Source organism: Heterodontus francisci, chromosome 37, assembly GCF_036365525.1.
Source record: "Heterodontus francisci isolate sHetFra1 chromosome 37, sHetFra1.hap1, whole genome shotgun sequence".
In the NCBI taxonomy this organism is placed as follows: Eukaryota; Metazoa; Chordata; class Chondrichthyes; order Heterodontiformes; family Heterodontidae; genus Heterodontus; species Heterodontus francisci.
The window spans coordinates 10,266,053-10,289,531 of NC_090407.1; the positions used below are offsets into that span (position 1 = coordinate 10,266,053).

Genomic DNA, 23,479 nt, shown 5'->3' on the forward strand with positions numbered 1-23,479 from the left:
TAACTTCATTTAAAAACAAAAACATTAAAAGTAAGTTAATCTTGTTCTATTTCTGAAATGAAAGCTTGACTTTCTCTTTTGTCCCCACTGTTGGTTTCTGAGCTGAGACTGGCTGCTCAGAACAGAGGGAAACTGGGTGAGTTAACATTCTACGTGTGAGTAATGACAGGCTGACCTATTAAACAACATATGTGGCCCATTGCACAACATGATAAATGGTTCTCACCTGCATTGAATCTGAAATTTATCATGTTGGGGAACTGACACAACTGGAACTAATTTCCCGCAGGTAATGCGAAGATTCTTTTTCTTCCACAAACAGCTACACACTTGCTCTCGTCAGTAGTACATCTTAGCTGCAGCCAAAGCAACACAGCAATGCAACAAAAATTCCGGGGCAGCGACAACACTTTGGGGAGGTGGGGTTAGGGGCAGACAAAGCTTTCTGATACTGCACAGTGGATTCAGAATACAGCCAGCTTTCAAACAAAACCAGGCTCCATGGAATTTTTTTTTTGCATGTAATTGTATTGAATCATAAAAGGCCAACTTCTGTGCAGTTCTAACAGCACGGTGGTTAAGGTGATGTGTAACTTGAGCTATGCCGATTTGAGAAGGACCCCAGGTTCAGCTTGCTGTCGGTGCTGCTGGCTGAGTTTGGCTGGCAATGAACCTGGGCTGCGACCACCAACCTTGTAAGCCTGGCCTTGGGAAAGGAAAAGGGCATTGAGGTTCCCTGTTACTGAAACAAAAAAAAACAAAAATGCTCAGCAAGTCAGGAGGTACCCTTGCAGAGAAGAGTCGAGATATTTCGGGTATGGATCCTTCCTCAGAATCTACTCCTGATCACTATCGCACAGTGACTTCGACTGAAGATGTGTGCGTGGGGCTAGATTAGGATTTGTGCATGATGCCTTCCATGGTTGAATAACCAACACATCTGTCTGAGTGACTTTCACATTCCAGTGGGTCTGTACCTCCAACTCAATAAATGGGATGAATTTGGAAGCCTGCTCGGATTGCACAGCAGTTTTCACAGCAAGTGGTATTGTGGTATGAATGGGCTATTAGTCTCTATTTCATTACTATGAAGAGCATACATGTGGGCAGGGGGTGTGGGGCGGGTAGGCGATGGGAATGATATACATCTTCCTGCCACTGGAGACTTATTGCCACCTCAGTGGAATGATAGCACTGCCACTAAAGTCAGGGCAACCTCCAGTGGGAATGGCATAATATGGCAGCAACACGACACAGATCAGATGGGCATTGTGCCTTAATAATAATAATAATTAGCTAATGTTGGAAAGACAGAAATCATTGTCTTCAGTCTCTGTCACAAACTCAGGATCGAGTCGGTGGCAAAGGAACTATCAATCTTTTTAATCTCCTGCAGCCCGACAACCCTCCAAAATATCTGCACTCATCTAATTCTGGTCTCTTGAGCATTCCCAAATTTAATTGTTCCACCATAGGCGGCCATACCTTGCTGCCAAGGCCCTAAGCTCTGGAATTCCCTCCCTAAATCTCTCCACCTCTCTACCTCTCCTCCTTTAAAACCTACCTCTGGGGCCAAACTTTCGACCAGATATCTCCTTATGTGGCTCAGTGTCAAATTCTGTTCGATAATGCGTCTGTGAAGCACCTTGGGATGCTTTACCACGTTAAACACACTTATACAAATGCAACTTGTTGTCTGTGCTAAATTGTAGCAGTCAAGGAAATGGGAGGAACAGTCCTGATGAAAGGTCACAGACCTGAAAAGCTAACCCTGTTTCTCTCTCCACGGATGCTGCCAGACCTGATGAGTATTTCCAGCATTTTCTGTTTTTATTTCAGATTTTCAGCATCTGCAGTATTTTGCTTTTGGAACAGTCTGTCACCTGCACCCTCTAGGCCAACAGATTCTGCTCATTGACTATAAATAGGTGGACCTGGGACTTGACTGCCATTTTGGTTCAATTGGTAGCACTTTCTCTCAGAAGGTTGCAGATTCAAGCCACACTCTAGGGCTCCAGCACATAATCTGGGCAACTCAGTGAGCATGAGGGAGCGTGCTTTGTTGCAGGTCTGTCTTTGAGATGATATTTGAGGCCTCGTCTGCCTTTTCAGGTGGATGTTAAAGATCCCATCGCATTATTTGAAGAAGGACAGGGACTTCTTCCAGCATCCTGACAAACACCAGCAAAAGTCATTTAAGTTGAAACTTATTTGCCCAATTTGGAATCTTGCTGTTGGCAGATTGGCTGGCGTATTTGCTTACAAAATAGCAAGTTTACTGCCAAATTAATTAATTAGAAGTGAAGCTCTTCAGGACATCCTGAGGGCATGAAAGATGTTAATATAAAAGTTTGTCTTTCTTTTAAAATGTCTCTGCCAATTTGCCAGAGGTGTTTACTTGGATCAGACGCCTCTCTGCTTAGTGTCTCACTAACTGTGGTTTCCTGTTCTGTTTGCATTTCTCTCACTTAAAACAGCTGTGTGATGTTATACAGACACACTTGTACTGCACTGTCGGTTGGATGAAGTACTTTCATGTGTGATTCATTGTTTAACGTGATCCCAGAAGATTAGGAAGGGAAAAGGGGCTGGAGGAGGCAGGGTGTTGTCTTGGTGTAAATTGAATTCAAGACAAAATCAACTTTAGTTTCACTTCCTTTCCTGAAGGCACTGATTTTGAGTATGGGACTGACAATCATCCAGTGCCTCACCCAAATGACTATTCTCTGTGTGTTAGCCTTGAAATTGAGGGATCAATCTTCCCCTTAAGCAGGTTTTGGGTGTAAGAGCTTGCTGGGCTATCAGCACTCAGTGCAAACTTATATACATAGTATATTTTTTTCTCCCATTAATGTCATTGGTCCCATCAAATTCTTGTGCCAAAGCCCTAAAGAGGAATATCTACCACCTCAGTTAGTAGGGGCGCTTCTGTGGTATAGGGCCTCTAAAGCTGAGTGGAATCCTGCCACTTGGCCTTTTCAGTAGTGCTCATTGGACACTGATTTAGAAGTGGCTTCATGGTCCCTTCTCTAACCTGGAAATGCTGAAGGTGAATATTGTGTGATTGCCTTTAAGACTGATGTCCCTTTAAGATCATAGAATGCAAATGAGCTAAGTACTAGGATGCCGTAATGTGACTACTTCCCAGATTCACTCTGCAACTGTAACACCTCGAGGCAGGTTCTGTAAATAGTTCACTCTGTACTGTATATAAGGTAGCTGCAGTAAACCTGTTTGAGATCTTCAACCAACTGGACTCCACGCATCTCATTTATGATGCATCAGACAACACAAAAAGAACTCATTACAAATATGGTATTCTCAGTCCTGACCAAGACCAGCTAACTCCAATGAAGGCCGGGACCTGCTTGGTCTCTTTGATTCGGGTATCACAGTGGCTGTGCGTTTCCTTAAAACATTGGGAGAGGCAGAAAGAGCATTGTGAGCACCAGGCATGCTAAGGCCCAACAGTCTGCACAGGAGAGAAGTCTTTTTTGTAGCATGTCTGTCAAAGCTGCGAGTGCTAATGACAAGCCAGTACACCTTTACTGCAGTAACTTTGTGAGTGAATGTAGGTGGCAAGTGATGATATCAAACAGGATTGAATATTTAGTGTTGAATCCTGAAGTGAATCGATGACAAAGCTGGGGTGGAAATTATATCAATTGAGGTTTCAGTGGGGATCATGGCCATAAACGCAGTAGAGGTGAATATTTAAGTCAAGCACAATCCTAGCAAGTGACTGGTGAAATACATTCCAGGATCAAGGAGATAGCTGAATCTATGCAGAATGTCTGAACATCGGTAAGAATGAAGAGACAAGGGACAGTAGGAAGTGAGTCCTAAAGGACCAGCATCAAAGGAAAAGATGAGCTGTTAGTTTTGCTTATAGACCAGATAATAAAACCAAATTTCTGTATCAAGAACTAGCAGTTTAACAACAGTTTATTGTCATTCAGATATTGCAGCCTTAGCATAGAGGTTAAAGGAAAATAAGGAAAGACTTGCATTTATATAGCACCTTTCATGACCTTAGGGGAGACAGGGTCTTGGATTAATGTCTCATCCACAAGATGAAACCTTTGACTGTGCAGCACTCCATCAGTACTGCACAGGGAGCATCAGCCGAGATTTTGTGCTCAAGTCTCTAAAGCAGGACTTGAATCCACAACAGTCTGACTCCAAGGCAAGAATGCTGCTAACTGAGCCACAACTCCTTGTGGTCCCTAACTGGACTAGAAACTTGAATCATTTATGTGAAGCTCTGACTCTTGCACTAACTGCTCAGTATTTATTTGTGTTTCATTGTACATTGTAGGTGCGCGTCTGGAGGTACCTGAAAGGCAGAGACACAGTGAAGAATGAGATCCTCTTGGACGGTGGGAATAAAGTGATGATCTGTGGCTTCGGTGATCCCTTAATCTGTGAGAACCAAGTTTCCACGGGCGACACTCGGATTTTCTTCGTGAACGTGGCACCAAAGTCCATGTGGCCGGCTCACAAAAACGAGCTGATGCTCAGCTCCAGCCTCATGAGGATTACTCTTCGAAACCTGGAGGAGGTGGAGAACTGCGTGGAAGGTTTGGACTTGCTCGTGTGTTTTTCCTTTTTGGTTTGAGTTTTATTTCCCTTTACTGCACCCCATCCCCTCCGCCCACCCAAACCACCAATTCTCTCCAAATTCTGGAATACTGATTCACAGGGTGGCTCCTGACATCTTGGCACAAGTACCTTCATGTGAGGTATTACTTCAGTTGAAAGTAAATAGCTTACCACTGACGTTAAAAATGATGCCAGTCGGAAGCTTTAATACTGAATTTTGGCAGGTGGCTCCAATGTGGAGGATATTACAGCTGAGCCTGATCTTATCTTCATCTTGCAACTCTACAGGTGTGTTCTCCAAAATAGGCTAGGGATCAGATGTAGGAAACTTTATATTTCTCCCCTGTAGCCGAGAGGTGCTGAAAGCAAGTCATATTCCTACTCCTGCACCTGAAGTGCTTTGAACATCCCAATAGATACAATAAGGCTCTATCTAAATTACATTTGAAGTGAGGTCTCCATTTTATTATGCAGCCAGTTTAAGGGGAGAAGGTGGCATAGTGATAATGTCAGTGGGCAAGTAATCCTGAGGCCCAGGCTAATGCACTGGGGACATAGGTTCAAATCTCACCAAGGCATCTGGTGGAATTCAAATTTAATTAACAAAAATATGGAATTAAAAGCTAGTCTCAGTAATGGTGTCATGAAACGATTGTTATAAAAACCCAGCTGGTTCACTAATGTCCTTTAGGGAACGAAATCTGCTGTCCTTACCTGGTCTGGCTGACATGTGGCTCCAGACCCACAGCAATGTGGTTGACTTTTAACTGCCCTCTGAAAATGGACTAGCGAGCCACTCCGTTGTCAAGGGCAATTAGGGACGGGCAACAAATGATGGCCCCGCCAGTGATGCCCACATCCCATGAAAGAATTTTAAAAAAACACTGGGAAGTCCCACTCACAGGAGTAAGCGAAACATCCAGTTAATCTGTTCTTGGTGGTATTTGAGAAGAGAATATTGGCCAGGACAACTGACAAACTGCCTGCTCATCTGCAAACTTCAAATAGTAGCATGGAGTATTTCACTTGAACAGGAGGAAGAGACCTTGCTTTAATGTTTAATCCAAAGGATGATGCCTCTGGCAATGCAGCACTCCCTCAGTACCGAAGATTTGCCCTCTTATATTATGTATCCAAGTCCTGGAGTAGGGATTTTAAGATGACTTTAAGGCAGGAATGTTACAAACTGAGCTAAGCTGACATCTGTTATAATTGATCTTAGTGCTTTTGCTAGGGAATTGGGTGCCTTCATTCTGAACGCTGTCTGGTCACCCCTGCTAGAAATTCTAACTGTGTGGAGGTCAGGCCAGAACTGAACCTGGCTCGTCTACCATTTGTCCATCTGTGGTGCCCGCTGGCACTCCATGCTGAATTTCACACACACAGAATGGTCACTTAGCTGGGAGACGAGAAGGTTTCCAGCACTTGCAGAGATGTACCAGAGTAAGAGGAGGGGCAAAAGGGGATAGAAACTGGGATGGGAACGGGATCGGGGAGGGAAAAGAAAGACAAAAATGAATCTTGAAATGAAGGTTTTATTGTTTTGTGCCTGCTCTAAAAATGCCAACTCTTGTTAGAAAAATCAGTTCCAAGTACATGAAAAGCTCTGGTTGCTTCAAGACTAGTGAATATAATCGGGATCTTTTGAATTGAAGGTGGACTGATCAAAGCAGCCAACAATGTATTCTGTAACATTGGCATCACAGCTGATATACTGGAGATTAGTGCAATTAACTGAGAAAGCTGGAAGAAATGCCTTTAGAATTGAGACTGATCATCATAGTATTTATTTTTTTTCAAAGGCTGCAATTTAATTTTCTGCTCAGACTCCAAACTGTAATTGTACACATTGAAAACTAGTCAAAATTATATGAAGCAAATCTTTTCCTGTCATCATAAGATTTAGTTCATGATAAATTCATATTTCTTTCAAACCCTTTATAAAAGAAAATTGAGGGAACCTGCTGTTTTCTGTATATTTAATGAAAGTTACAAAAGAGTAACCTAGTTAAGAGGTTTTGATGCTGCTGCAAACTGTGTTGCTATTTTGTTGGTTTCTATTTATTGCCCTCCATTGCTGCCTACTTTACTAATTATATAGTTGGTTGCTTCCTTTTCTCCCCTACTTTCCTGAAGGCTCTTAATTCTTACTAGGGTGTGGTCTCCCTTCCTTGTGAGTCAGGAGAATGAAGCTATTTGACCTGTGAGGGCATGGCTGATTCTGTCCTTGCCTCATATACGCTTGGAGGTAACTTGCCTTTCAGCAGGAACCATTAGCGAGCAAACATGAATGAGACTGTGGCCATTAGATTTTTCTTCTTGTCCTTTTGTCTTGTCTCCTGTGCCCAGGGGTACTGAAGCTAATTGAGGGCAGTACTGAGGGAGTGCTGCATTGGTGGAGGTTCTGTCTACTGCATGAGCTGTGAGGCAGGGAACTCTCTGCCTGTTTGGTGATAATTTGTTTTAGTGATGTTGGTTGAGGGCTAAATATTAGTGAGAAACCTTCTGCTTTTCTTTCAAATAGTGCCAAGGGATCTTTCACATCCACCAGAGAAGACAGTTTAATGTCTCATCTGACAATGCATAAATCCCACAGTGCTGCACTAACGTGTTAGCCTCAATAATGTGCTTGTGTTTGGAGTGGGATTTAAACCAATGACTTCCTGACTCAGAGGCAAGAACACAACCATTGAGCCAAGGCTGACATGATGTAATTGCCACACCTCCTGGTTCATTGATGATTGTACCTTGTACCACCCAGTCTGTATGGCACAATACTACAATGAATGAGTGGTCATTTTACTCACTAATTTGCCAAAGGTAGTAAGTGGGTTTTCAATGCAACACTTCAGTTATGGCACTGGCCATTTTGTACCCAGTACTTGTATTCTACGTGGACTGTGTTTCTCTTGTTAGACTGTGGTTGAGAATTGCAGTGCCTCGTTCCCCAGTACTGTTGCAATGGACAAATCTTTCTGCCACCCCCACATTGTAAATTTGGTTTACAAAGTCGTGTCATTTACAAAATTGGTCCAATTTCCCCCTTGCCATGACCCAGGTGTGGAGAGGTCATATTATGAGTGCAGATTGGCTTGCAAACTGCTTCTCAGTTTAGGTTTGTTGGGTAATTGGCTTGGAGGTTACATGAAATATGATGGATGAAAGGAAGAACATTGGGACATCTCAAAGCAATTCACAGCCAATGAAATACTTTGAAGTGCAGTAACTGTTATGTAAGCAAATGCAGCAGCTAATTTGTGCAGATTTAGGTCCAACAGACAAGAAATTAAATGCATGAGAAGTTACTGTTCTTATGCGGGGTATTAGGTGAGTGAGAAATACTGGCCTAGACAGATCCCTGCTATTTGAATAGTACCATGGGATCTTTGATGTCCACTGGAACAGGAAGGCAGAGCCTCGGTTAATGCCACCTTGGATAATTGAAGCAAGGCTGTGCGTTTAAGTGCTGTAGTAGAGTTTGAGATCCATATCCTCCTGACTTGGATGAGAACGTTCCTAACTAAACCAAGCCAACACTTTTTGATTTAAACTTGTGCAAACCCCTTCCAAATACTTTCCCCTCCATGTGCCAATGCTGTGCATCGGGGGCTTACCTGTTGATCCAAGGATTGCAGAAGTTGATCTGGCACTGTGCTCAAAGGACACATGTTCACTTCTATATGCTGACAAACAAGTTTTCCTTCTAATGACTACTGTTTTTGAGCTCCAGTACCCCTGCACACCAACTTATCCCCCCATCATATGTAAACTATAGCTCTGGCTTTGGTGTTCAGTGGACAAAGTGTGTTCAATTTTTTGAAGGGGGGGCGGGGTAATGCACTGCCAGCTTTGGTACTGAGACAAGGGTTTCAAGTATCAATACCAGCCTGTGCTGCATGAATTGCTCTCTGGTGGGACAGCAGTAGGAGTGCTTGTAGCCTGCACAGTTACTGCTATCGCAAGCACCGATTGAACAGATGTATCTTTTTATCCTCCATAATAATGTTGATATCTCCTTGATATTTTCTGATTTATCTATTCTGAACAAAGTGTTTTGCATCTTTGGTACCAGCTGTTATATCTAAGTAGCAATTTCGTATGTGAGGGTAGACAATGAACTGTTGGCAGGCTTCACCCACTAATCTCCACATGCCTTTCCCATCAGGGATTATTGAGTGGGGTCTCTCACTATAGACCAGGGAGATGAGGCCAGTTGGAGCCCCCCCCCCCACCCCCCGCCCCTCTATTTCTGCCACAGCAGAGACCAATTAACTGAACACAGTCTGGAGATGGAACTTGAGACCCTTCTGATGTGTATGACTCAGGATCACAGTGAGCAGCAAATCCTGCATTCACCACCCCCTCCCCTACCCACAAGATCAGGAACATTTTTAGTTCTATTGCTTCCTAATTGGTAGAGTCTGACCTTTATTCTATGCTCAATGAATGATATAGTGTACAGGGGTTTTGGAGCAGTTATTAACAGAAAAACTGTCCCTCAGCACAGATCAGTCAGTTTCTGCAATAGTTAAGTCCCTAATTTACACCTACATCATGTCATGTGACTTTCCATTATGGAAGGAAGGGAGAGGGGACAGAATCTTCTTTTGAAGGCTTGGAGCTCCCCTTCCGAAAAAGACTGAGCTGGCTTCAGTTTGCATATCCCATTAACACCAAATGAGATCATCCAAGCACTGATTAGAATCTGGGTGTAGGATTTAACTCTTCAAATTGCTCCTGGAGACCCTTGATACTGGCATAGATTAGTGGAGCTGAAATATGTCAAGGAAGTATGATTATCTGTAAAGGGTAAACCAGCAAAGGACCTGTATCACGACCGACAAACATTTCACAGTTGATATGCTTCTTTTGATCTGTTTTTTTTAAGTGACTCAGGCTTTGTTACAGAACACTGTTTCTGGTTTGATGGAGATGGAAAATTGGATGAAAAATTCCAAGTATTATTAAAGTAACCACCATTATGGCAGGGAAAGCCAATCCCTGTTTGTACTATTTGCCACCTAGCATATGAAGTGCCATGTGATAGGTGGAGAATCAGGGAACATCCTTGTCTGTGACAGGTCAGGAGTTTCAAACAGAGAAAAAGGCAAATTTAGCACTAATATGGGGAAGCTCGTCATACAGCCATCAATGCAACAAATGGACTTCAACTAGACTATTGGAGGTAAAAACCTTAAATTCTTTGCAATCTGCGTCTACATTTAGGGTTGGTAGAGTTTGGATTGCAGGAACATGGAGCAATGTGTTGGTTCCCCAAGCTCTACATTGCTAAATCTGCTCCCTTTTACTCCAGAACAACAGATAGAAATGTGATCTGTAATTCTGCTACCTGGATAGGGAGGGTGGTTTTTTAGTCATGCAAATATCAGGAGCATATTTAGGCGTCCCACCACAATCCAAACAGATTCCATTTTAAAAATACCTTGAGTAGCTGAATGGGCTGATCGAAGGTGTGGTAGGGGCGGACTTTGCTCTGGATGAATGAGCCAGGCTGGTCTCCCTGATCTGTATCTGCCTTGTGTTGTTACCTGACAGCTGATTTGCTACAGTGCTGCTGTTTGTGAGTGCATGCCAACAGTGCCGCTTCAGTGAAATGTTATGAATGGGTGTGAGGGATTTGTTTCTCTGGCTTGTCAATGCTAGATAGCTGAATGGATTTATTTTCAGGGAAGCTGTCTTGTTACCTTGTTTCATCAGGTGGCAGGCTATCATCTTCAATCAGGATATGTACAGCACAAATTCCCTAATGAGTTTCTACTTCCAACAGACCTATTGGAACCCCTGGTAGTTAGTGTAATCTATAGAATTGTGCTGTATCCCTAATATGTGCATTCTTCTCAAAGTTTTAGTCCTACAAGGAATTCTGCTTCCATTTCTCCACTCCCGTTCTCTAAAGATATTGACTGCTTGCTGGGGTAGAGGTTCTGAGGCTCTGGTTGTCTGTTGTCCTCTGGAATCTTGCCATTTAATAATGAGCCTTGACTGTACCAGTCCATCCTTCACGTGGAGGGGTTCGGTTTGATGCAGCTGAGTCAGATGCTGTCCACAAACACTAAAGGATTTGAAGCGTGTAATTGCCAATAATGCAAACTGAGAAGAATCTTCATTTCTTATTAAACTCTTACACATCTTTAGACACTTTTCCTTTTGCTTCCTCTTGTAGAGGTGCAGGTTCTTGCTGCAGTGCAGTTTCACAAGTCTACCACCGCAACCAAGTGAGTGTGAATGTAGCCAGGCATGGTGAGGAAGGAGGTGCCATCACATTGTAACCCAAACCTACCCTCGCTCATGACTGTAGACACAAGTTTCAGTGCAGCTCTTTGAGCACTGACCAGGACTGACTTCCAACTGAAAATGCACAATAGGTGCGTATGAAAAGACAAGTTACCATTTTAGCTATACACCTTTTCCAGTGTTTTTCTCTTTTTCGATTATGTGAGACCAGTGACAATGCATGAGCAATTTCCAATCAATGAGCCTCGCACTGAATTAGCAACAACCTGAACACAAATCCGTTTTGCACTGGTCCTTCCTGGTAGCTGGTCTTACAAATCTGGGCAGGCTTATCTTTTGGGTTGCAGTCGGCTTGGTGAGATGGATGCATCTGAAACCAGAAGTGCTGGCACAGGTCTCTCATAACATGAGAACAGCTCTAGTCTGTTTTGTGGCAATAGTGAATATACGTCAGTGCTGTATCTCTAATTTAAATCTAATCTAACCTCAACAGTGCTTCATTGACTGTTAAATGCTTTGGGGTTGACCTGAGGTCGTGAAAGGCACTATAAAGATGCATGTCTTTCCTTGTGTTCCTTTCTCTTGCCCCCCCCCACACTTATTTTTGTCCTGCAGACATGTACTGCTCTTGCAGCCAGTTGGACCACTTTATTCAGACCAGGGATCAGGCTTTGCATCTTCTGGGTCTACATTATGCTTTATCCCACCATTTGCTCCCCCATGAGCCATCAGGGCATCTGGCTGTGGTTTTGTTCTTCCTAAGTAGCAAAATTAAGTCAATGGAGGAGAAAATGGAGGATGCAATGTTATTTTGACAGGCACTTTAGCAGAAAAGTGATGCCAGTTCAATTTTAAATTATAGTGTGGTTTGAATTATATTGATGTCAGTGCCTATATGCGAGTGGAGGAGTAGAGAAGGAAACATAAACTATGAGGTGGCCTTTTTATAGTGGGATTTATCTTCTTCCATAAATACTCAGTAAGTCTTTGGGTTTTAAACCACTAAGCCTACAATGCAGAACATTAATGAAGATATAATTTAAAAAATAAAATAGGCTGCACTAGGTGGGTGTGTGGGCTGTGGGTGTCTGTCTTTCATCAAATAAAATTGGGGGTGCTGAGTGATTGTAGCACTCCCAATGCCACTCTCTCACTGAGATCAGCCAACTCAACATCAGCTTCCATTTATTTAGGATCTTTTTAACATAGCAAACCTCCCAAATTGCTTCACTGAGGAGAAATGGACAGGAAACAATGGCACAAGATGTCAGCAATGACTGGAAGGACGACGCAGACAGGGGACTGAATTTGAGGCCTTCCTGGTTTGTGTGGCTCAATTCCACGCTCGGCATTGCATTTACCCACTTAACCAAGGGGACGCTTCTCCAGAATAAGTAATAGCGTATGGAGCTGGTTAGCAATATCTCTTATGCTACGCTGTGCTCTGTTGCTTATTTCATGCCCTGTTGAAGAACAGGCATTAGAAATGGGCTGTGCTCCAAAGCTTTCAGCAGAACAATACCGTAGATTAGTTGAATTTGCTGCAAATCCTTTGACTAATTGGATGGAAAGTTTGCTTGCTTTACCTCTGTCTATGTGAAAATCCTTAAGCCAGGGGTGTCTAACCTGTGGCCTCAAGGCCTATGTGAACTCTAACCCCTGGGAGTTTATCCCTCATAAAGACTAGACAACTCAGTCCTGCTTTATTTATAGAATAGATTTTTCTAAGCCCTTGGCTGTGCTGAGTTACCTGTGTTTTCACGAGCATTGATAGGGGAATAAATAAGCACCATGCACTTGCGATTGATTAACTGACTTGTGGCGGGCCAGATTTCTCATTCTGTGCAAAGACTCAGACTTGCAGCTGAATATTTCTTCTTAAGTGGTTTGCCCTCTTTTGACTTGAGTGGACCTGGAGATTTAGTGCAATTGCCTCATTTGATGGATAGGTCCTAAATTGGAATACTAAGATCCGCAGCTTGAGATATAGTAATGCAATCATGGATTTAGAGTTTATAAATGTGGCCATGAAGTCTGCATGGTGGGTGCTTGTGCAGCATATGAAGACAGCTGCATCATTAGGCATCTTTACATTGCCCAGCGGCTGGCTCCCAGCTTCCAACCCTCCAGGTTGTGAACTATCTGTGAGCAAAGCTACAAGTGGGTAATGAAAGGCCATGCCATCGCAACAGTGGGCCGCATTTTTCCACAAGCAAGTACTGAGGTAGCACTAAGTCCTCCAGGTTAGAGAGAAAGAGAGACCCAGGTTGAGTTGTTGGCCTGTGACAGGAAAGCTATTGGAACCAAAAATTGTTCTACTTATCCCTTTGAAGTAGGCGTGTATGAGACACCAGGTATGGACACAGTCGAGCTGTGATGTCAGATAGTTTTCTATCTAGGTGCACACATGAGCATTGACTACTCAAGTGAAGTAAATGAGAGCTTCTGGTATCTTTGGAACTGTCCCGTAGGTACTTTCAGGCGAGAGCTGAGAAAATGATAGCAAGAGATACAGAACAAGGAGCATGCAAAGACTTCAGTGGGTAAATTGTACCTCAAAACAGTGGTTCATTAGGCTGTTGCACAAAATCTTTTGCTTTTTAAAAGTCCAGTAACTAGCTGCTGTTGTGGAAATCCTGAATTTGCGCAGTGACCTGATAGAACTTCATTCAATGATCCCATCAGCTGGGATTTGGTAAGACTTGCACGCATGAAATCCCTGCTGCTTTGACAGATATTTGCAAATGATAAGAATGGTCAGCTGATATCACAAGGCTTGACTTGAGACCTCCAAATTTAAAGCTGTACTGGAGGGAGAGTGGTCGATGAAATTGACTTTCTCTATCTCATCTGCAGTAGCTTTGGTGGAGACTTGGTTGCTTTTTGAATAGTTCCTTTTTTTTGATATTTGATACATGTAGAGGAGGGTGTGGTGGGGGGGTGGGGGGTTGGGTTACCGGAGGGAGGAGGTGTGGTGGTGGGGTAAGCGTGCCGAGTCTAGCTTGGTAAAGGAAGGGTTTTATGCATGATTAACTTAACTAACCTCCCCCAGTGATATTAAAGGATAAATGCATTGTGCTGTATTGTATTGAACCATACTGTTTTTTCTTAGCGTGTGATGAGTTAACTGTTAACATTGGGAATCTAGAGTTGACTTAGCCGCCTCTGGGCAAGGACAGGGGCATAATGAGCATGGATTCTTGTTCCTGGCTGTTCTTTACTGGAAAGTCCACATATGTGAACCATGGATTAAGGCAGGATAGGTCTTTGCTGTGACACGACCAAGGCAGGAGGAGTTCTCCATAGCTCACAACATATATTTTGAATGTTTACCCAGTCGGTCACTCATATACTGTACTCTTTATCACAGAATAAAATACACCGACCAGGTTTCTTTAATAAACAACAAAATTATCAGTTTATTATAAAACAAGACTTATCCAGTAACGAAGCAAAGCATTAACATAGAGATTGAAATATGAAAGTTCCCTTTACAAATACCCCACACTCGCATTCACACACACACACACACATTGGAAAAAAATAAATTCCCTCTGATTAGGTCTTTTTCAAAAAAAAAGGAAAACTTTGGGCCAAATACTTGCTAATTCCTGAAAAAAAAGATATGGAAGGATGCCAGTTGTCCCTTTTGGTCAGTCGTCCGGGTATATGGAGATGGGTCACTGGGATCTTTTCAGAAGCAGTTCATTCTGGAAATGTCGAGAAATAGTCTGGTAGGCTTTCCAGGAGAAATGTGGCATCGGGCGTTTCAGTTATCACACTCGGGATTCGCAGGTTTTTCAAAGGAGTAGAGAAAGAGGAGCTGATGCACTGGATTTCTCTGGCTCTCTTAGAGAGGTGCAGGAAAGATGAGCTGGGAGTTTCTTTTCAGCAGCCTACAAAAACAACTGCTTTTCAACACTGTCCACACCCCAACTGAGCCAAAACAATGGACTGCATTTCACATGTCCGCTGCCGATGCAGTTTGCCCATGCGGACCACACATCGCGGAGCTACCGCGATATTAAACAGCATAGCCCGCCCCCACCCCCCCCCCCCCCACCGATGACATGGAAGGGGCGAGTGGTCCATCCCCGGCAATGGCGCAGCAGCCTTTACGCAGATGCTGACGTCATTTTTAAAGGGCTTTGAGCCCTTTCATTTAATTTAAATATTTAAAGAGAGAGGTTAATAAAATGTTTTTAAACATTTAATTTGCCCCTCTCCCACTCCCCAATAACCAATTACTTGCCCTCTCCCTCCCCAAAACACTTCCCCCCGACCTTCCCCCCCCCCCCGCCCAAGTTCGTAAACTTCAAATTTCACCCCTTCCAACCATCCCCTACACCAATCAGATAAATTTGACCCCGCTCCCCCCACCCGCACTGAAAACTTACCTGCTCCCTCCTCCCCAGCAGTGTTGCTGGCACTATCGGGCTGGGCCTTCCTCGCGTTGAGGCCGTGGCAGGCCTCTCCCGGAGGCATTTTTCGTCCCACCCACCACGACCCCCGACATTGTGGTGGTTGGGGGGGGGGGGGGGGGTCTGTAAAATATGCCCCGATATCTGAGAAGCTAACTACCTTCTGATCCTCATAAATCTTGACATGTCACTTTTCTGTAAACAACTCCCCTAAGTCACGAAGGTTTCTGTTATTTATTGAGCTTAAGGCATGTGATATCCAGTAAAGGTTGTTTTCAAACAAGACCTCTCAGTGTACTTTCAGTGAACTTTGAACAAAAAAAATCAAGCATCTATTAAATCTCCAGTTGTCCAAAATGAATCCATTTCCACACTTTAAATATGAGTCCTCAAAAAATATTTAACAAAAAATGGAAGCCTTCCATGCCATAGATTCAGTATCCGCACAGTGGCGCAGTGGTTAGCACCGCAGCCTCACAGCTCCAGGGACCCAGGTTCGATTCCGGGTACTGCCTGTGTGGAGTTTGCAAGTTCTCCCTGTGTCTGTGTGGGTTTTCTCCGGGTGCTCCGGTTTCCTCCCACAAGCCAAAAGACTTGCAGGTTGATAGGTAAATTGGCCATTATAAATTGTCACTAGTATAGGTAGGTGGTAGGGAAATATAGAGACAGGTGAGGATGTTTGGTAGGAATATGGGATTAGTGTAGGATTAGTATAAATGGGTGGTTGATGTTCGGCACAGACTCGGTGGGCCGAAGGGCCTGTTTCAGTGCTGTATCTCTAACCTAATCTAATCTAATCTATCCAGGCTCCCAAGAGCTGAAATTGTGCTTCTGTCAGTGCGGTGTATTGCTAGCGGGGAGTGCAGGATAGAGTATGGGAGTTTGTCCTGTTATAGCTCCATCTCTGTCTCGGATATCACATCATCCTGGGAATTGGTCTTCCAGTTTTGGGCCTTCGGAGATTGTCATCTTGGGTAAGACCACAGTGAGCCACAATGGTGCCCGTGGAAACTGTATCCTGTAAAAACTAGTTTCTTTGAGTGAGGGAGAAAATTGGGGGGTGCAAAATAAAGTTTCTTTCCTGCCCCTTGATTAACATTTGTGTTGCATTTTTGAATGAGTTATTTGTCTGGCGACAGGACATTAAGGATCAGCACACTATACATTTGGTGGAAACATTGAGTAGGAAACTTGGTAACTACCAGGTTACTCACTCTTCAGCATTGTATTTTTAGATATGTCTTTGTTAAGCTGCGAAAAGATCCGAACAAAGTAAAGCTGTATTTTGCACCTGACTAATGTAAAATACTAAAATTGCCCCAAAAGATACTCTCTCGCTTGCATTCAAGTTGTGCCAAATTCCTTTGTTTTATAAAATGAGCCAGCAGCCACAGACTGAAAGCTCATCTGACTGTCTGGAATTTGAAAAGTGGGCTTCCAGCTGTCATAAGCCCAGGTATTTCCTTAAGACAGTGAGTGTAAGTGTACATGCCACAGATTGCATCTGCTATAGGCCCCATTCACCATTTCCACAAACCCTCCCTCCCTCCCCTTTGTTTTCCCCATTCCCGTCTCCTCCTGAAGGTGATGGTGGTGACTCTGGTTAAAGTACGATGCAAGTGAACGTCCAATATCTTGGTGAAGTGCTTGGTTTTACATGCTCATGGCTAGTCTGTGAGGGTTGATTATTGCGGGACAGGAGTATTGCAACTGATCTTAACCCTGTTTCACTTGATATCCACATGCGTATTTCTCAGTATAGGTCATTAAATAACAAGAACAGAAATTCAGTTTTTGTTTTCCAGCATCTGCAGTTCTTTGTCTTTTTGGAAACTGGAAAGCAGGAAACTTCTCCGTAGATTTTGGACCAGGGATGAGAAAAGTTAAGCTCCTTTTATAATATTTTGTATTCCTGCCCATTGAGTGAATTCTGCTAAATGCAACCACCCCTCCCCCCCGCATTTGTTTTTTAACAGTAACTATCTGATGCAAGCCCCAGTTTTAGTTCTGATGGCTCATGAATGTCAACCAAGCACTTGACTAAACTGACTGAGCTATCAAAGTTTGCAGCTTCTCAGAAATTTTAATCAAGGTTGCGGTTGAAACATGAGTTATTAAAACAAAAGGGAAGTCAGTTTGATTAAAGCAGGACACGAGGGGCTGATATTTTGGGCTGCCGTACCACCTAGTAGTAGAGCCTGAGGGGAAAATAGGATTGGAGATATTATAGACACTTTCCTTCTTTGCCTTCCCACAGTTGGGTCACCTACCCCTTGGCAAACCCCTTGCATTTAAATGACAGGGTAGAGAGGCTGGCTGATTTCTCTACCTTCCTGATACATGTTCCAGGGTTGGAATACTGACAGTAGCAGTGGCAGACAGATCATCAAGTCATCTGGTGGGGTTGTGGAGAACTTGGTTGTGGCCGTGTCTCACTTCTGTTGTCCTGCTGATGCCATCTGAGGTTTGGGCTCATTAATAGCTCTTTTAAAATTTTATTTGCAGTTTTAAGGATGTTATTTCCTCATTTTTACTCTTGGAAATGCAATTGACTAAGAGCACCGCATAGGGGAAGGTCTGATAATCTGTAATGTAGTTGCATCATAAGAATATTGCTGTCAAATGGACCTTGGAATGTCCCCAGTTAGAGTTCTGGCCTTTATTTACTTGTTTGATCTCCAACAGGGCTGAGGTGTAAAAAGAAAGGCTTGCATTTGTATAGCGCCTTTCACGACCATCAGACATCCCAACGTGCTTTACAGCCAGTGTAGTCACTGTTGTAATGCAGGAAACGCAGCAGCCAATTTGCGCACAGCAAGCTCCCACAAACAATAATGTGATAATGACCAGATAATCTGTTTTTGTGATGATGTTTGAGGGATGAATATTGGCCAGGACACCAGAGATAACTCCCCTGCCCTTCTTCAAAATAGTGCCATGGGATCTTTTACATCCACCTGAGAGAGCAGACAAGGCCTTGGTTTAGCGTCTCATCCAAAAGACAGTACAGCATTCCATTTGTACTACACTGCAGTGTTAGTGTAGATTTTACGATCAAGTCCTAGAGTGGGACTCAAACCCCATAATTTGCATTAGAGGCGAGAGTGCTACCAACTGAGCCATACCTGACATAAAGTGCCTTCTTTGCCGCTGTGCTAGTGAAGGGCGAGGAAGGTAACAACAGGATTCTTGCTCCTAATGATTGTCCAGAGACTCCTGCAGGAACAATGAGGACAGAGCATTCTTGCCATCACTGTCTGACCAGTTGCATGAAGCACTGGCGGACACCCCACATAGAGCTGCACCCTAGCAGCAGCCTGCCTTTGGGAGAGCAGGGTAGGGAAACTGTTCCTGCAAAAAGAAGTTAATTTTTAAGATGATAAAACCAAGTAAACGAGCCACAGTACCCAACAGTTGCCATACCGCAAAAGATTAATGTCATTGGGACTGGAATGCAAGCTTTATTTCATGCATGAGAAAATGGCTTGATTCTAAAGGTTTTTTGTGTTGTACCTATTCACTAACTTGGATGAGGTTCAGCATGCCTGGCGAACAAAGAGAGCTGTGTCGTACTGGCATGGGGAGTAAACCTGGTGTGTGTAACAGTATAGATTACCATTCTTTCACTTGGCACTAATGCTATGATAACCAGTTAAAGGAATATATATTGAACTGGATGAATTGTATGATTTTAAGGGACATTTTTGAGCTCCTTCTGCAGTGGAACGGAGTCATATAAGCCAGGAAGATAAAGATTCAGTCCATGGTCTGTGATGAATTAGCTGATCGGGGCCAGGCAGTGGTGCTACAACTGACATCCTGGAGCTAGAAAGTGAAAAAGGACATCATCCAGGGTTCCTGTTCCTAATCAACACCCAGTGAACCCTGCTGAAAAGTTGTGCATATATGGATGCCTGGTAAGAATCTGGTCAATCTTGACTGTGCCATCTGCATAGTCAACTCTTGTTAGCTAGCATTGTAGGTAAAGTATAGTTGTTTGGGTGAGTGACTAGAGGATGGCCACCAACTTTGATACTGTGTATAACAAAAGGGTCAGTGGCTTGAGAAGGGGGAAAAGATTAGGAAGGAGGGCTCATTATTGCCTCGGAACAATTCTGGCCCACACTCTTGTGCAGACTTGCCTTGTGCAATAGCGTGAATTTCCATTTCAGTGCTGTGTGCACGTGATCTACTGTCAGCATTTGTGTCATTGGAATAATGTTTTATGAGGCCACATCAGCAGGAGTTCTCAGTGGCACGTTTGCTTTCAGCTGCTTTCATGGATCAGTTTTAAACCACAAATGCGATGATCTAGCAATAACTTGTTGTGGTATATTGGTTTGAGCACAAGAATTCAGTTATTGCCATAACACCAGTAAGTACATTTCAGTGAAATAACCTGCTGAACGCAAACTTGAAAAGTGAATAAATTTACATGGTGGAGCTTGGAGCTACATGTGATGTTGTCTAAAGCTCTGGTAATCCCAGTTGTCTCTACCATTTGATTCTTGATTGTATACCGTGTAGAAAAACCAAGTATGTGTTCAAGTATCTTCTCTCAGTTTAGGATTGGGATAAGATTATACAATACACTCCCAGCTCAGTAGATGGAGTGGCATGGATTGGGCTGACCAATAAAAGAATTAACTTGCATTTATATAGCACCTTTCATAACCTTGGGATGCCCCGAAGCACTTCACAGCGGATGAAGTACTTTTGAACTATGGAAGTTATGATAAATGCAGCAATTTACACACAGCAAGGTCCCACAAACAACAATGAATTAAATGACTGAATAATTAGTTGTAGTGATGTTAGTTGAGGAGTAAATGTTGGCTGGAGCACCAAACCTGCTCTTCAGAATAGTCCTATGGGATCATTTATATCCATCTGAGAGGACAGCCAGGGTCTCAGTTTGCCATCTCATCCAATAGGTGGGACATCTGACTATTGCAGTAGGGAGTGCTGTACTGTTAGGCTAGACTGTGTGCTGACATCACCTGAAGTGGGGCTTCAACCAACAGCCCACTGAACGTGCAGTGAGAGTGCTATCAGTGAGCCAAGGTTGACATGCAAGTGGTTTATTTTTTTTTACATCTAGTGACCAAATCCATTGCACGGTTGCAATCTAACCAGGAGAATATTGGTTGTCCTCTGTAGAGCAATTAATCTTAAATGCTTTTAGAGTGAATTAACAGGCAAAATTTAAACTACAGCTGCTACATCCATTGCAACACAGACCTACTGCCCAGACCAGGGTTTGAAACCTGCAGCTCCGAGGCCGTACATGGCTCTTTAACATCTCATTTGTAGCTTGCCATCTTTTTCAGGTGCATTAATGTGAAAAAAGCTGAAAAAACACTGTCAAGAAAAGTAAGAATCATGTTTTTATTGTGGGGATAAAAGGCTAATCATTATTTGTATTTACGGTTTCGAATGATTATTTTAACAAAAAACATTGTCATGCACGTCCCCACCTGCCAAGAATGAGGCACATTAATTTCGCCACATGGACATTAAATTTCATATTTTAGATTAGAGATACAGCACTGAAACAGGCCCTTCGGCCCACCGAGTCTGTGCCGAACATCAACCACCCATTTATACTAATCCTACACTAATCCCATATTCCTACCAAACATCCCCACCTGTCCCTATATTTCCCTACCACCTACCTATACTAGTGACAATTTATAATGGCCAATTTACCTATCAACCTGCAAGTCTTTTGGCTTGTGGGAGGAAACCGGAGCACCCGGAGAAAACCCACGCAGACACAGGGAGAACTTGCAAACTCCACACAGGCAGTACCCGGAATCGAACCCGGGTCCCTGGAGCTGTGAGGCTGCGGTGCTAACCACTGCGCCACTATATTGTTGCTGGGAAGAAGAGAAGTCCTCTTACAAGGGATTGCCAGGCGCCTGGCTGGAAAGGCATTTTTGCATATTAACAGACAGTGTTTGTAGACAAAGTACCAGTCCCTGACCCACACAATACACAAAGCCAGAAGCGGTTATACCAGTCGGTCACGTAACTACCCTGCTGGCTAACTTGGGGAGTTTTAAATTGTAGAGACAGATTTTGAACTGGCAGAAAGCAGAAAGCTCCTGGATTGAAAAGAACTCTACAGTGAGCTTGAAGAACCGTAACAACAACTCTTCAGATATTGCCTCAAACCTTTCCACTTTAATTTTTCTTCTGCTGTTTTCTGTCTCTATTTGCATGTGTATCGTGTATGCATGCAGGCGTGGGCGCGTTGTGTATCTGTAGGTGTCAATCGAATTAGAGTTTAAGCTTAATAAAATTTCACCTTTCATCTTTAAACCTAAGAAAACCTGTTTGTGCTTGTTTCTTTACCTTATAATTGGAAAGTGGTGAACAATGATTCACCAAAGGGGAGATAAAACACAGTGTGTTTAAAAATTAAACCCTGTTACCGTAAGACCAGGTGAAGGCTGAAAGGGAACCCTAGACCTCTTTCTCACCTGGTCGTAGCAACATAATTGTACTCTAAATAAACCTGTTTGAGTGGTATATAGTGACAACATGGTTATAGATAATGCCTTTAGTTCAAGGAATAGTTTTTATGGTTGAGACCGATATTGTTTCTAATATATCTCAGATTATAAATTATTCTGAATGTAACATTAAAAGCTTTTTTTACCACAAGAATCTATAGCTGAAAAAATGGTCTTAATCCTACGCATCTTCAGTTAGTTTGCTTTAAAGATGGATTTGCTGACAAAATTATAATAAAAAGTCAAAAAATGTGATAATTCTGTTTTAATTTTGATTTTTTTTTATTGATACAGAAATTCAATATATATTTTATTTATTATATATGCAAATTATGCATTCTACCAGAGACACTTGGCAATTTGCCAAGTATTTGGTTTAGAAATGCTGAATTTTCATCTTGCAGCTTCCGATAGATTTCATTTTAGGCAATTAAGAAGAAACGTTCTTGAGGTTACAAAAAAGGTTGCCAACCTCTGGGCTAGACCCAAGCAGTTTATACAAAAGAGAGCTTCTAATTCTTTTCATGCAATGATCTACAGGTTGCCCCAGCAACTTTGCTTGGAGAAAGTGGAAGATTTCTCAAATGACGATTCAGCTCCTGTAAAGTTTATATTGAGAGTTTTTGCCTAGAAGCTGCTACACTGAAAATAAGTCAGGAGCCATTAATTCAAAGGCTTTTTCCCCCCTGGTTGAACTTTACAAGACCTCCTGCTCCTCCCATACTCTGACCTTGAGGCCTTATAAGAGGTGAGAAATTCCCAAGCTAATCAGGAAATGTTGGTAAGCTGTGAGGAGCCCAGGAACTTTGTGTTTACCACTGGTCAACTTTCCTTTTATTGGGTTGTAAGTAGGGTCTGGACAAGGACGATACCAAAGAATACAGATTTTCTCCAGTGTGCGTAATTTTAAAAAGGTGGAATTTTCCATAGAATCTGCAATTGCAATAATTGTGGATTGTTCACTTTGTAAATAAGAAGATCCTTTTCCTCCCTCCTTTTTTCTTGAGATATTCCCACCATTATGCTACTTCCTTTGATTGAGAGCAAGGTGTTGTACTGCTGAACTATGAATTTCCTCATGGCTCTGCCTAATTTCCTGCAAGTAATTGCTTGCTGGGGTAAGTTTGACCCATTGGCTGTCTCTCACCCAATAGCTGATGTTAGAGACTGAGTTGGCAGGAAATTCAACATGGAGAAGCATCACAGATGAACCCAATCCTTAGGCTGAATTTTATTTATTATTTTTATTTATTTATTTTATTTAGAGATACAGCACTGAAACTCGGCCCACCGAGTCTGTGCCGACCAACAACCACCCATTTATACTAATCCTACATTAACCCCATATTCCCTACCACATCCACACCATTCTCCACCACATCCCCACCATTCTCCTACCACCTACCTACACGAAGAACAATTTACAGTGGCCAATTTACCTGTCAACCTGTAAGTCTTTGGCTGTGGGAGGAAACTGGAGCACCCGGCAGAAACCCACGCGGTCACAGGGAGAACTTGCAAACTCCGCACAGGCAGTACCCAGAACTGAACCCGGGTCGCTGGAGCTGTGAGGCTGCGGTGCTAACCACTGCGCCACTGTTTTATTTTATCAGACCTCTAGGGATGAGCAGGGTGGCGTGGGGTGGAGTGGCCATCAACTTCCCGATGCCATTCAGTTTTGTC

The 23,479-nt window shown here is 43.1% G+C and overlaps 1 protein-coding gene across 2 annotated transcripts in view; it reads left to right on the forward strand.

Annotated features, from left to right (window-relative positions):
* Positions 1-23,479, forward strand: part of agrn (agrin) — a 471,240-nt gene that overhangs the window by 6,512 nt on the left and 441,249 nt on the right. For both annotated transcript variants that reach the window (XM_068017055.1, XM_068017056.1), the window contains exon 2: positions 4,319-4,580. In XM_068017055.1, coding sequence (XP_067873156.1) covers positions 4,319-4,580 — 262 coding nt within the window. The remainder of the gene's footprint in view (positions 1-4,318; positions 4,581-23,479) is intronic.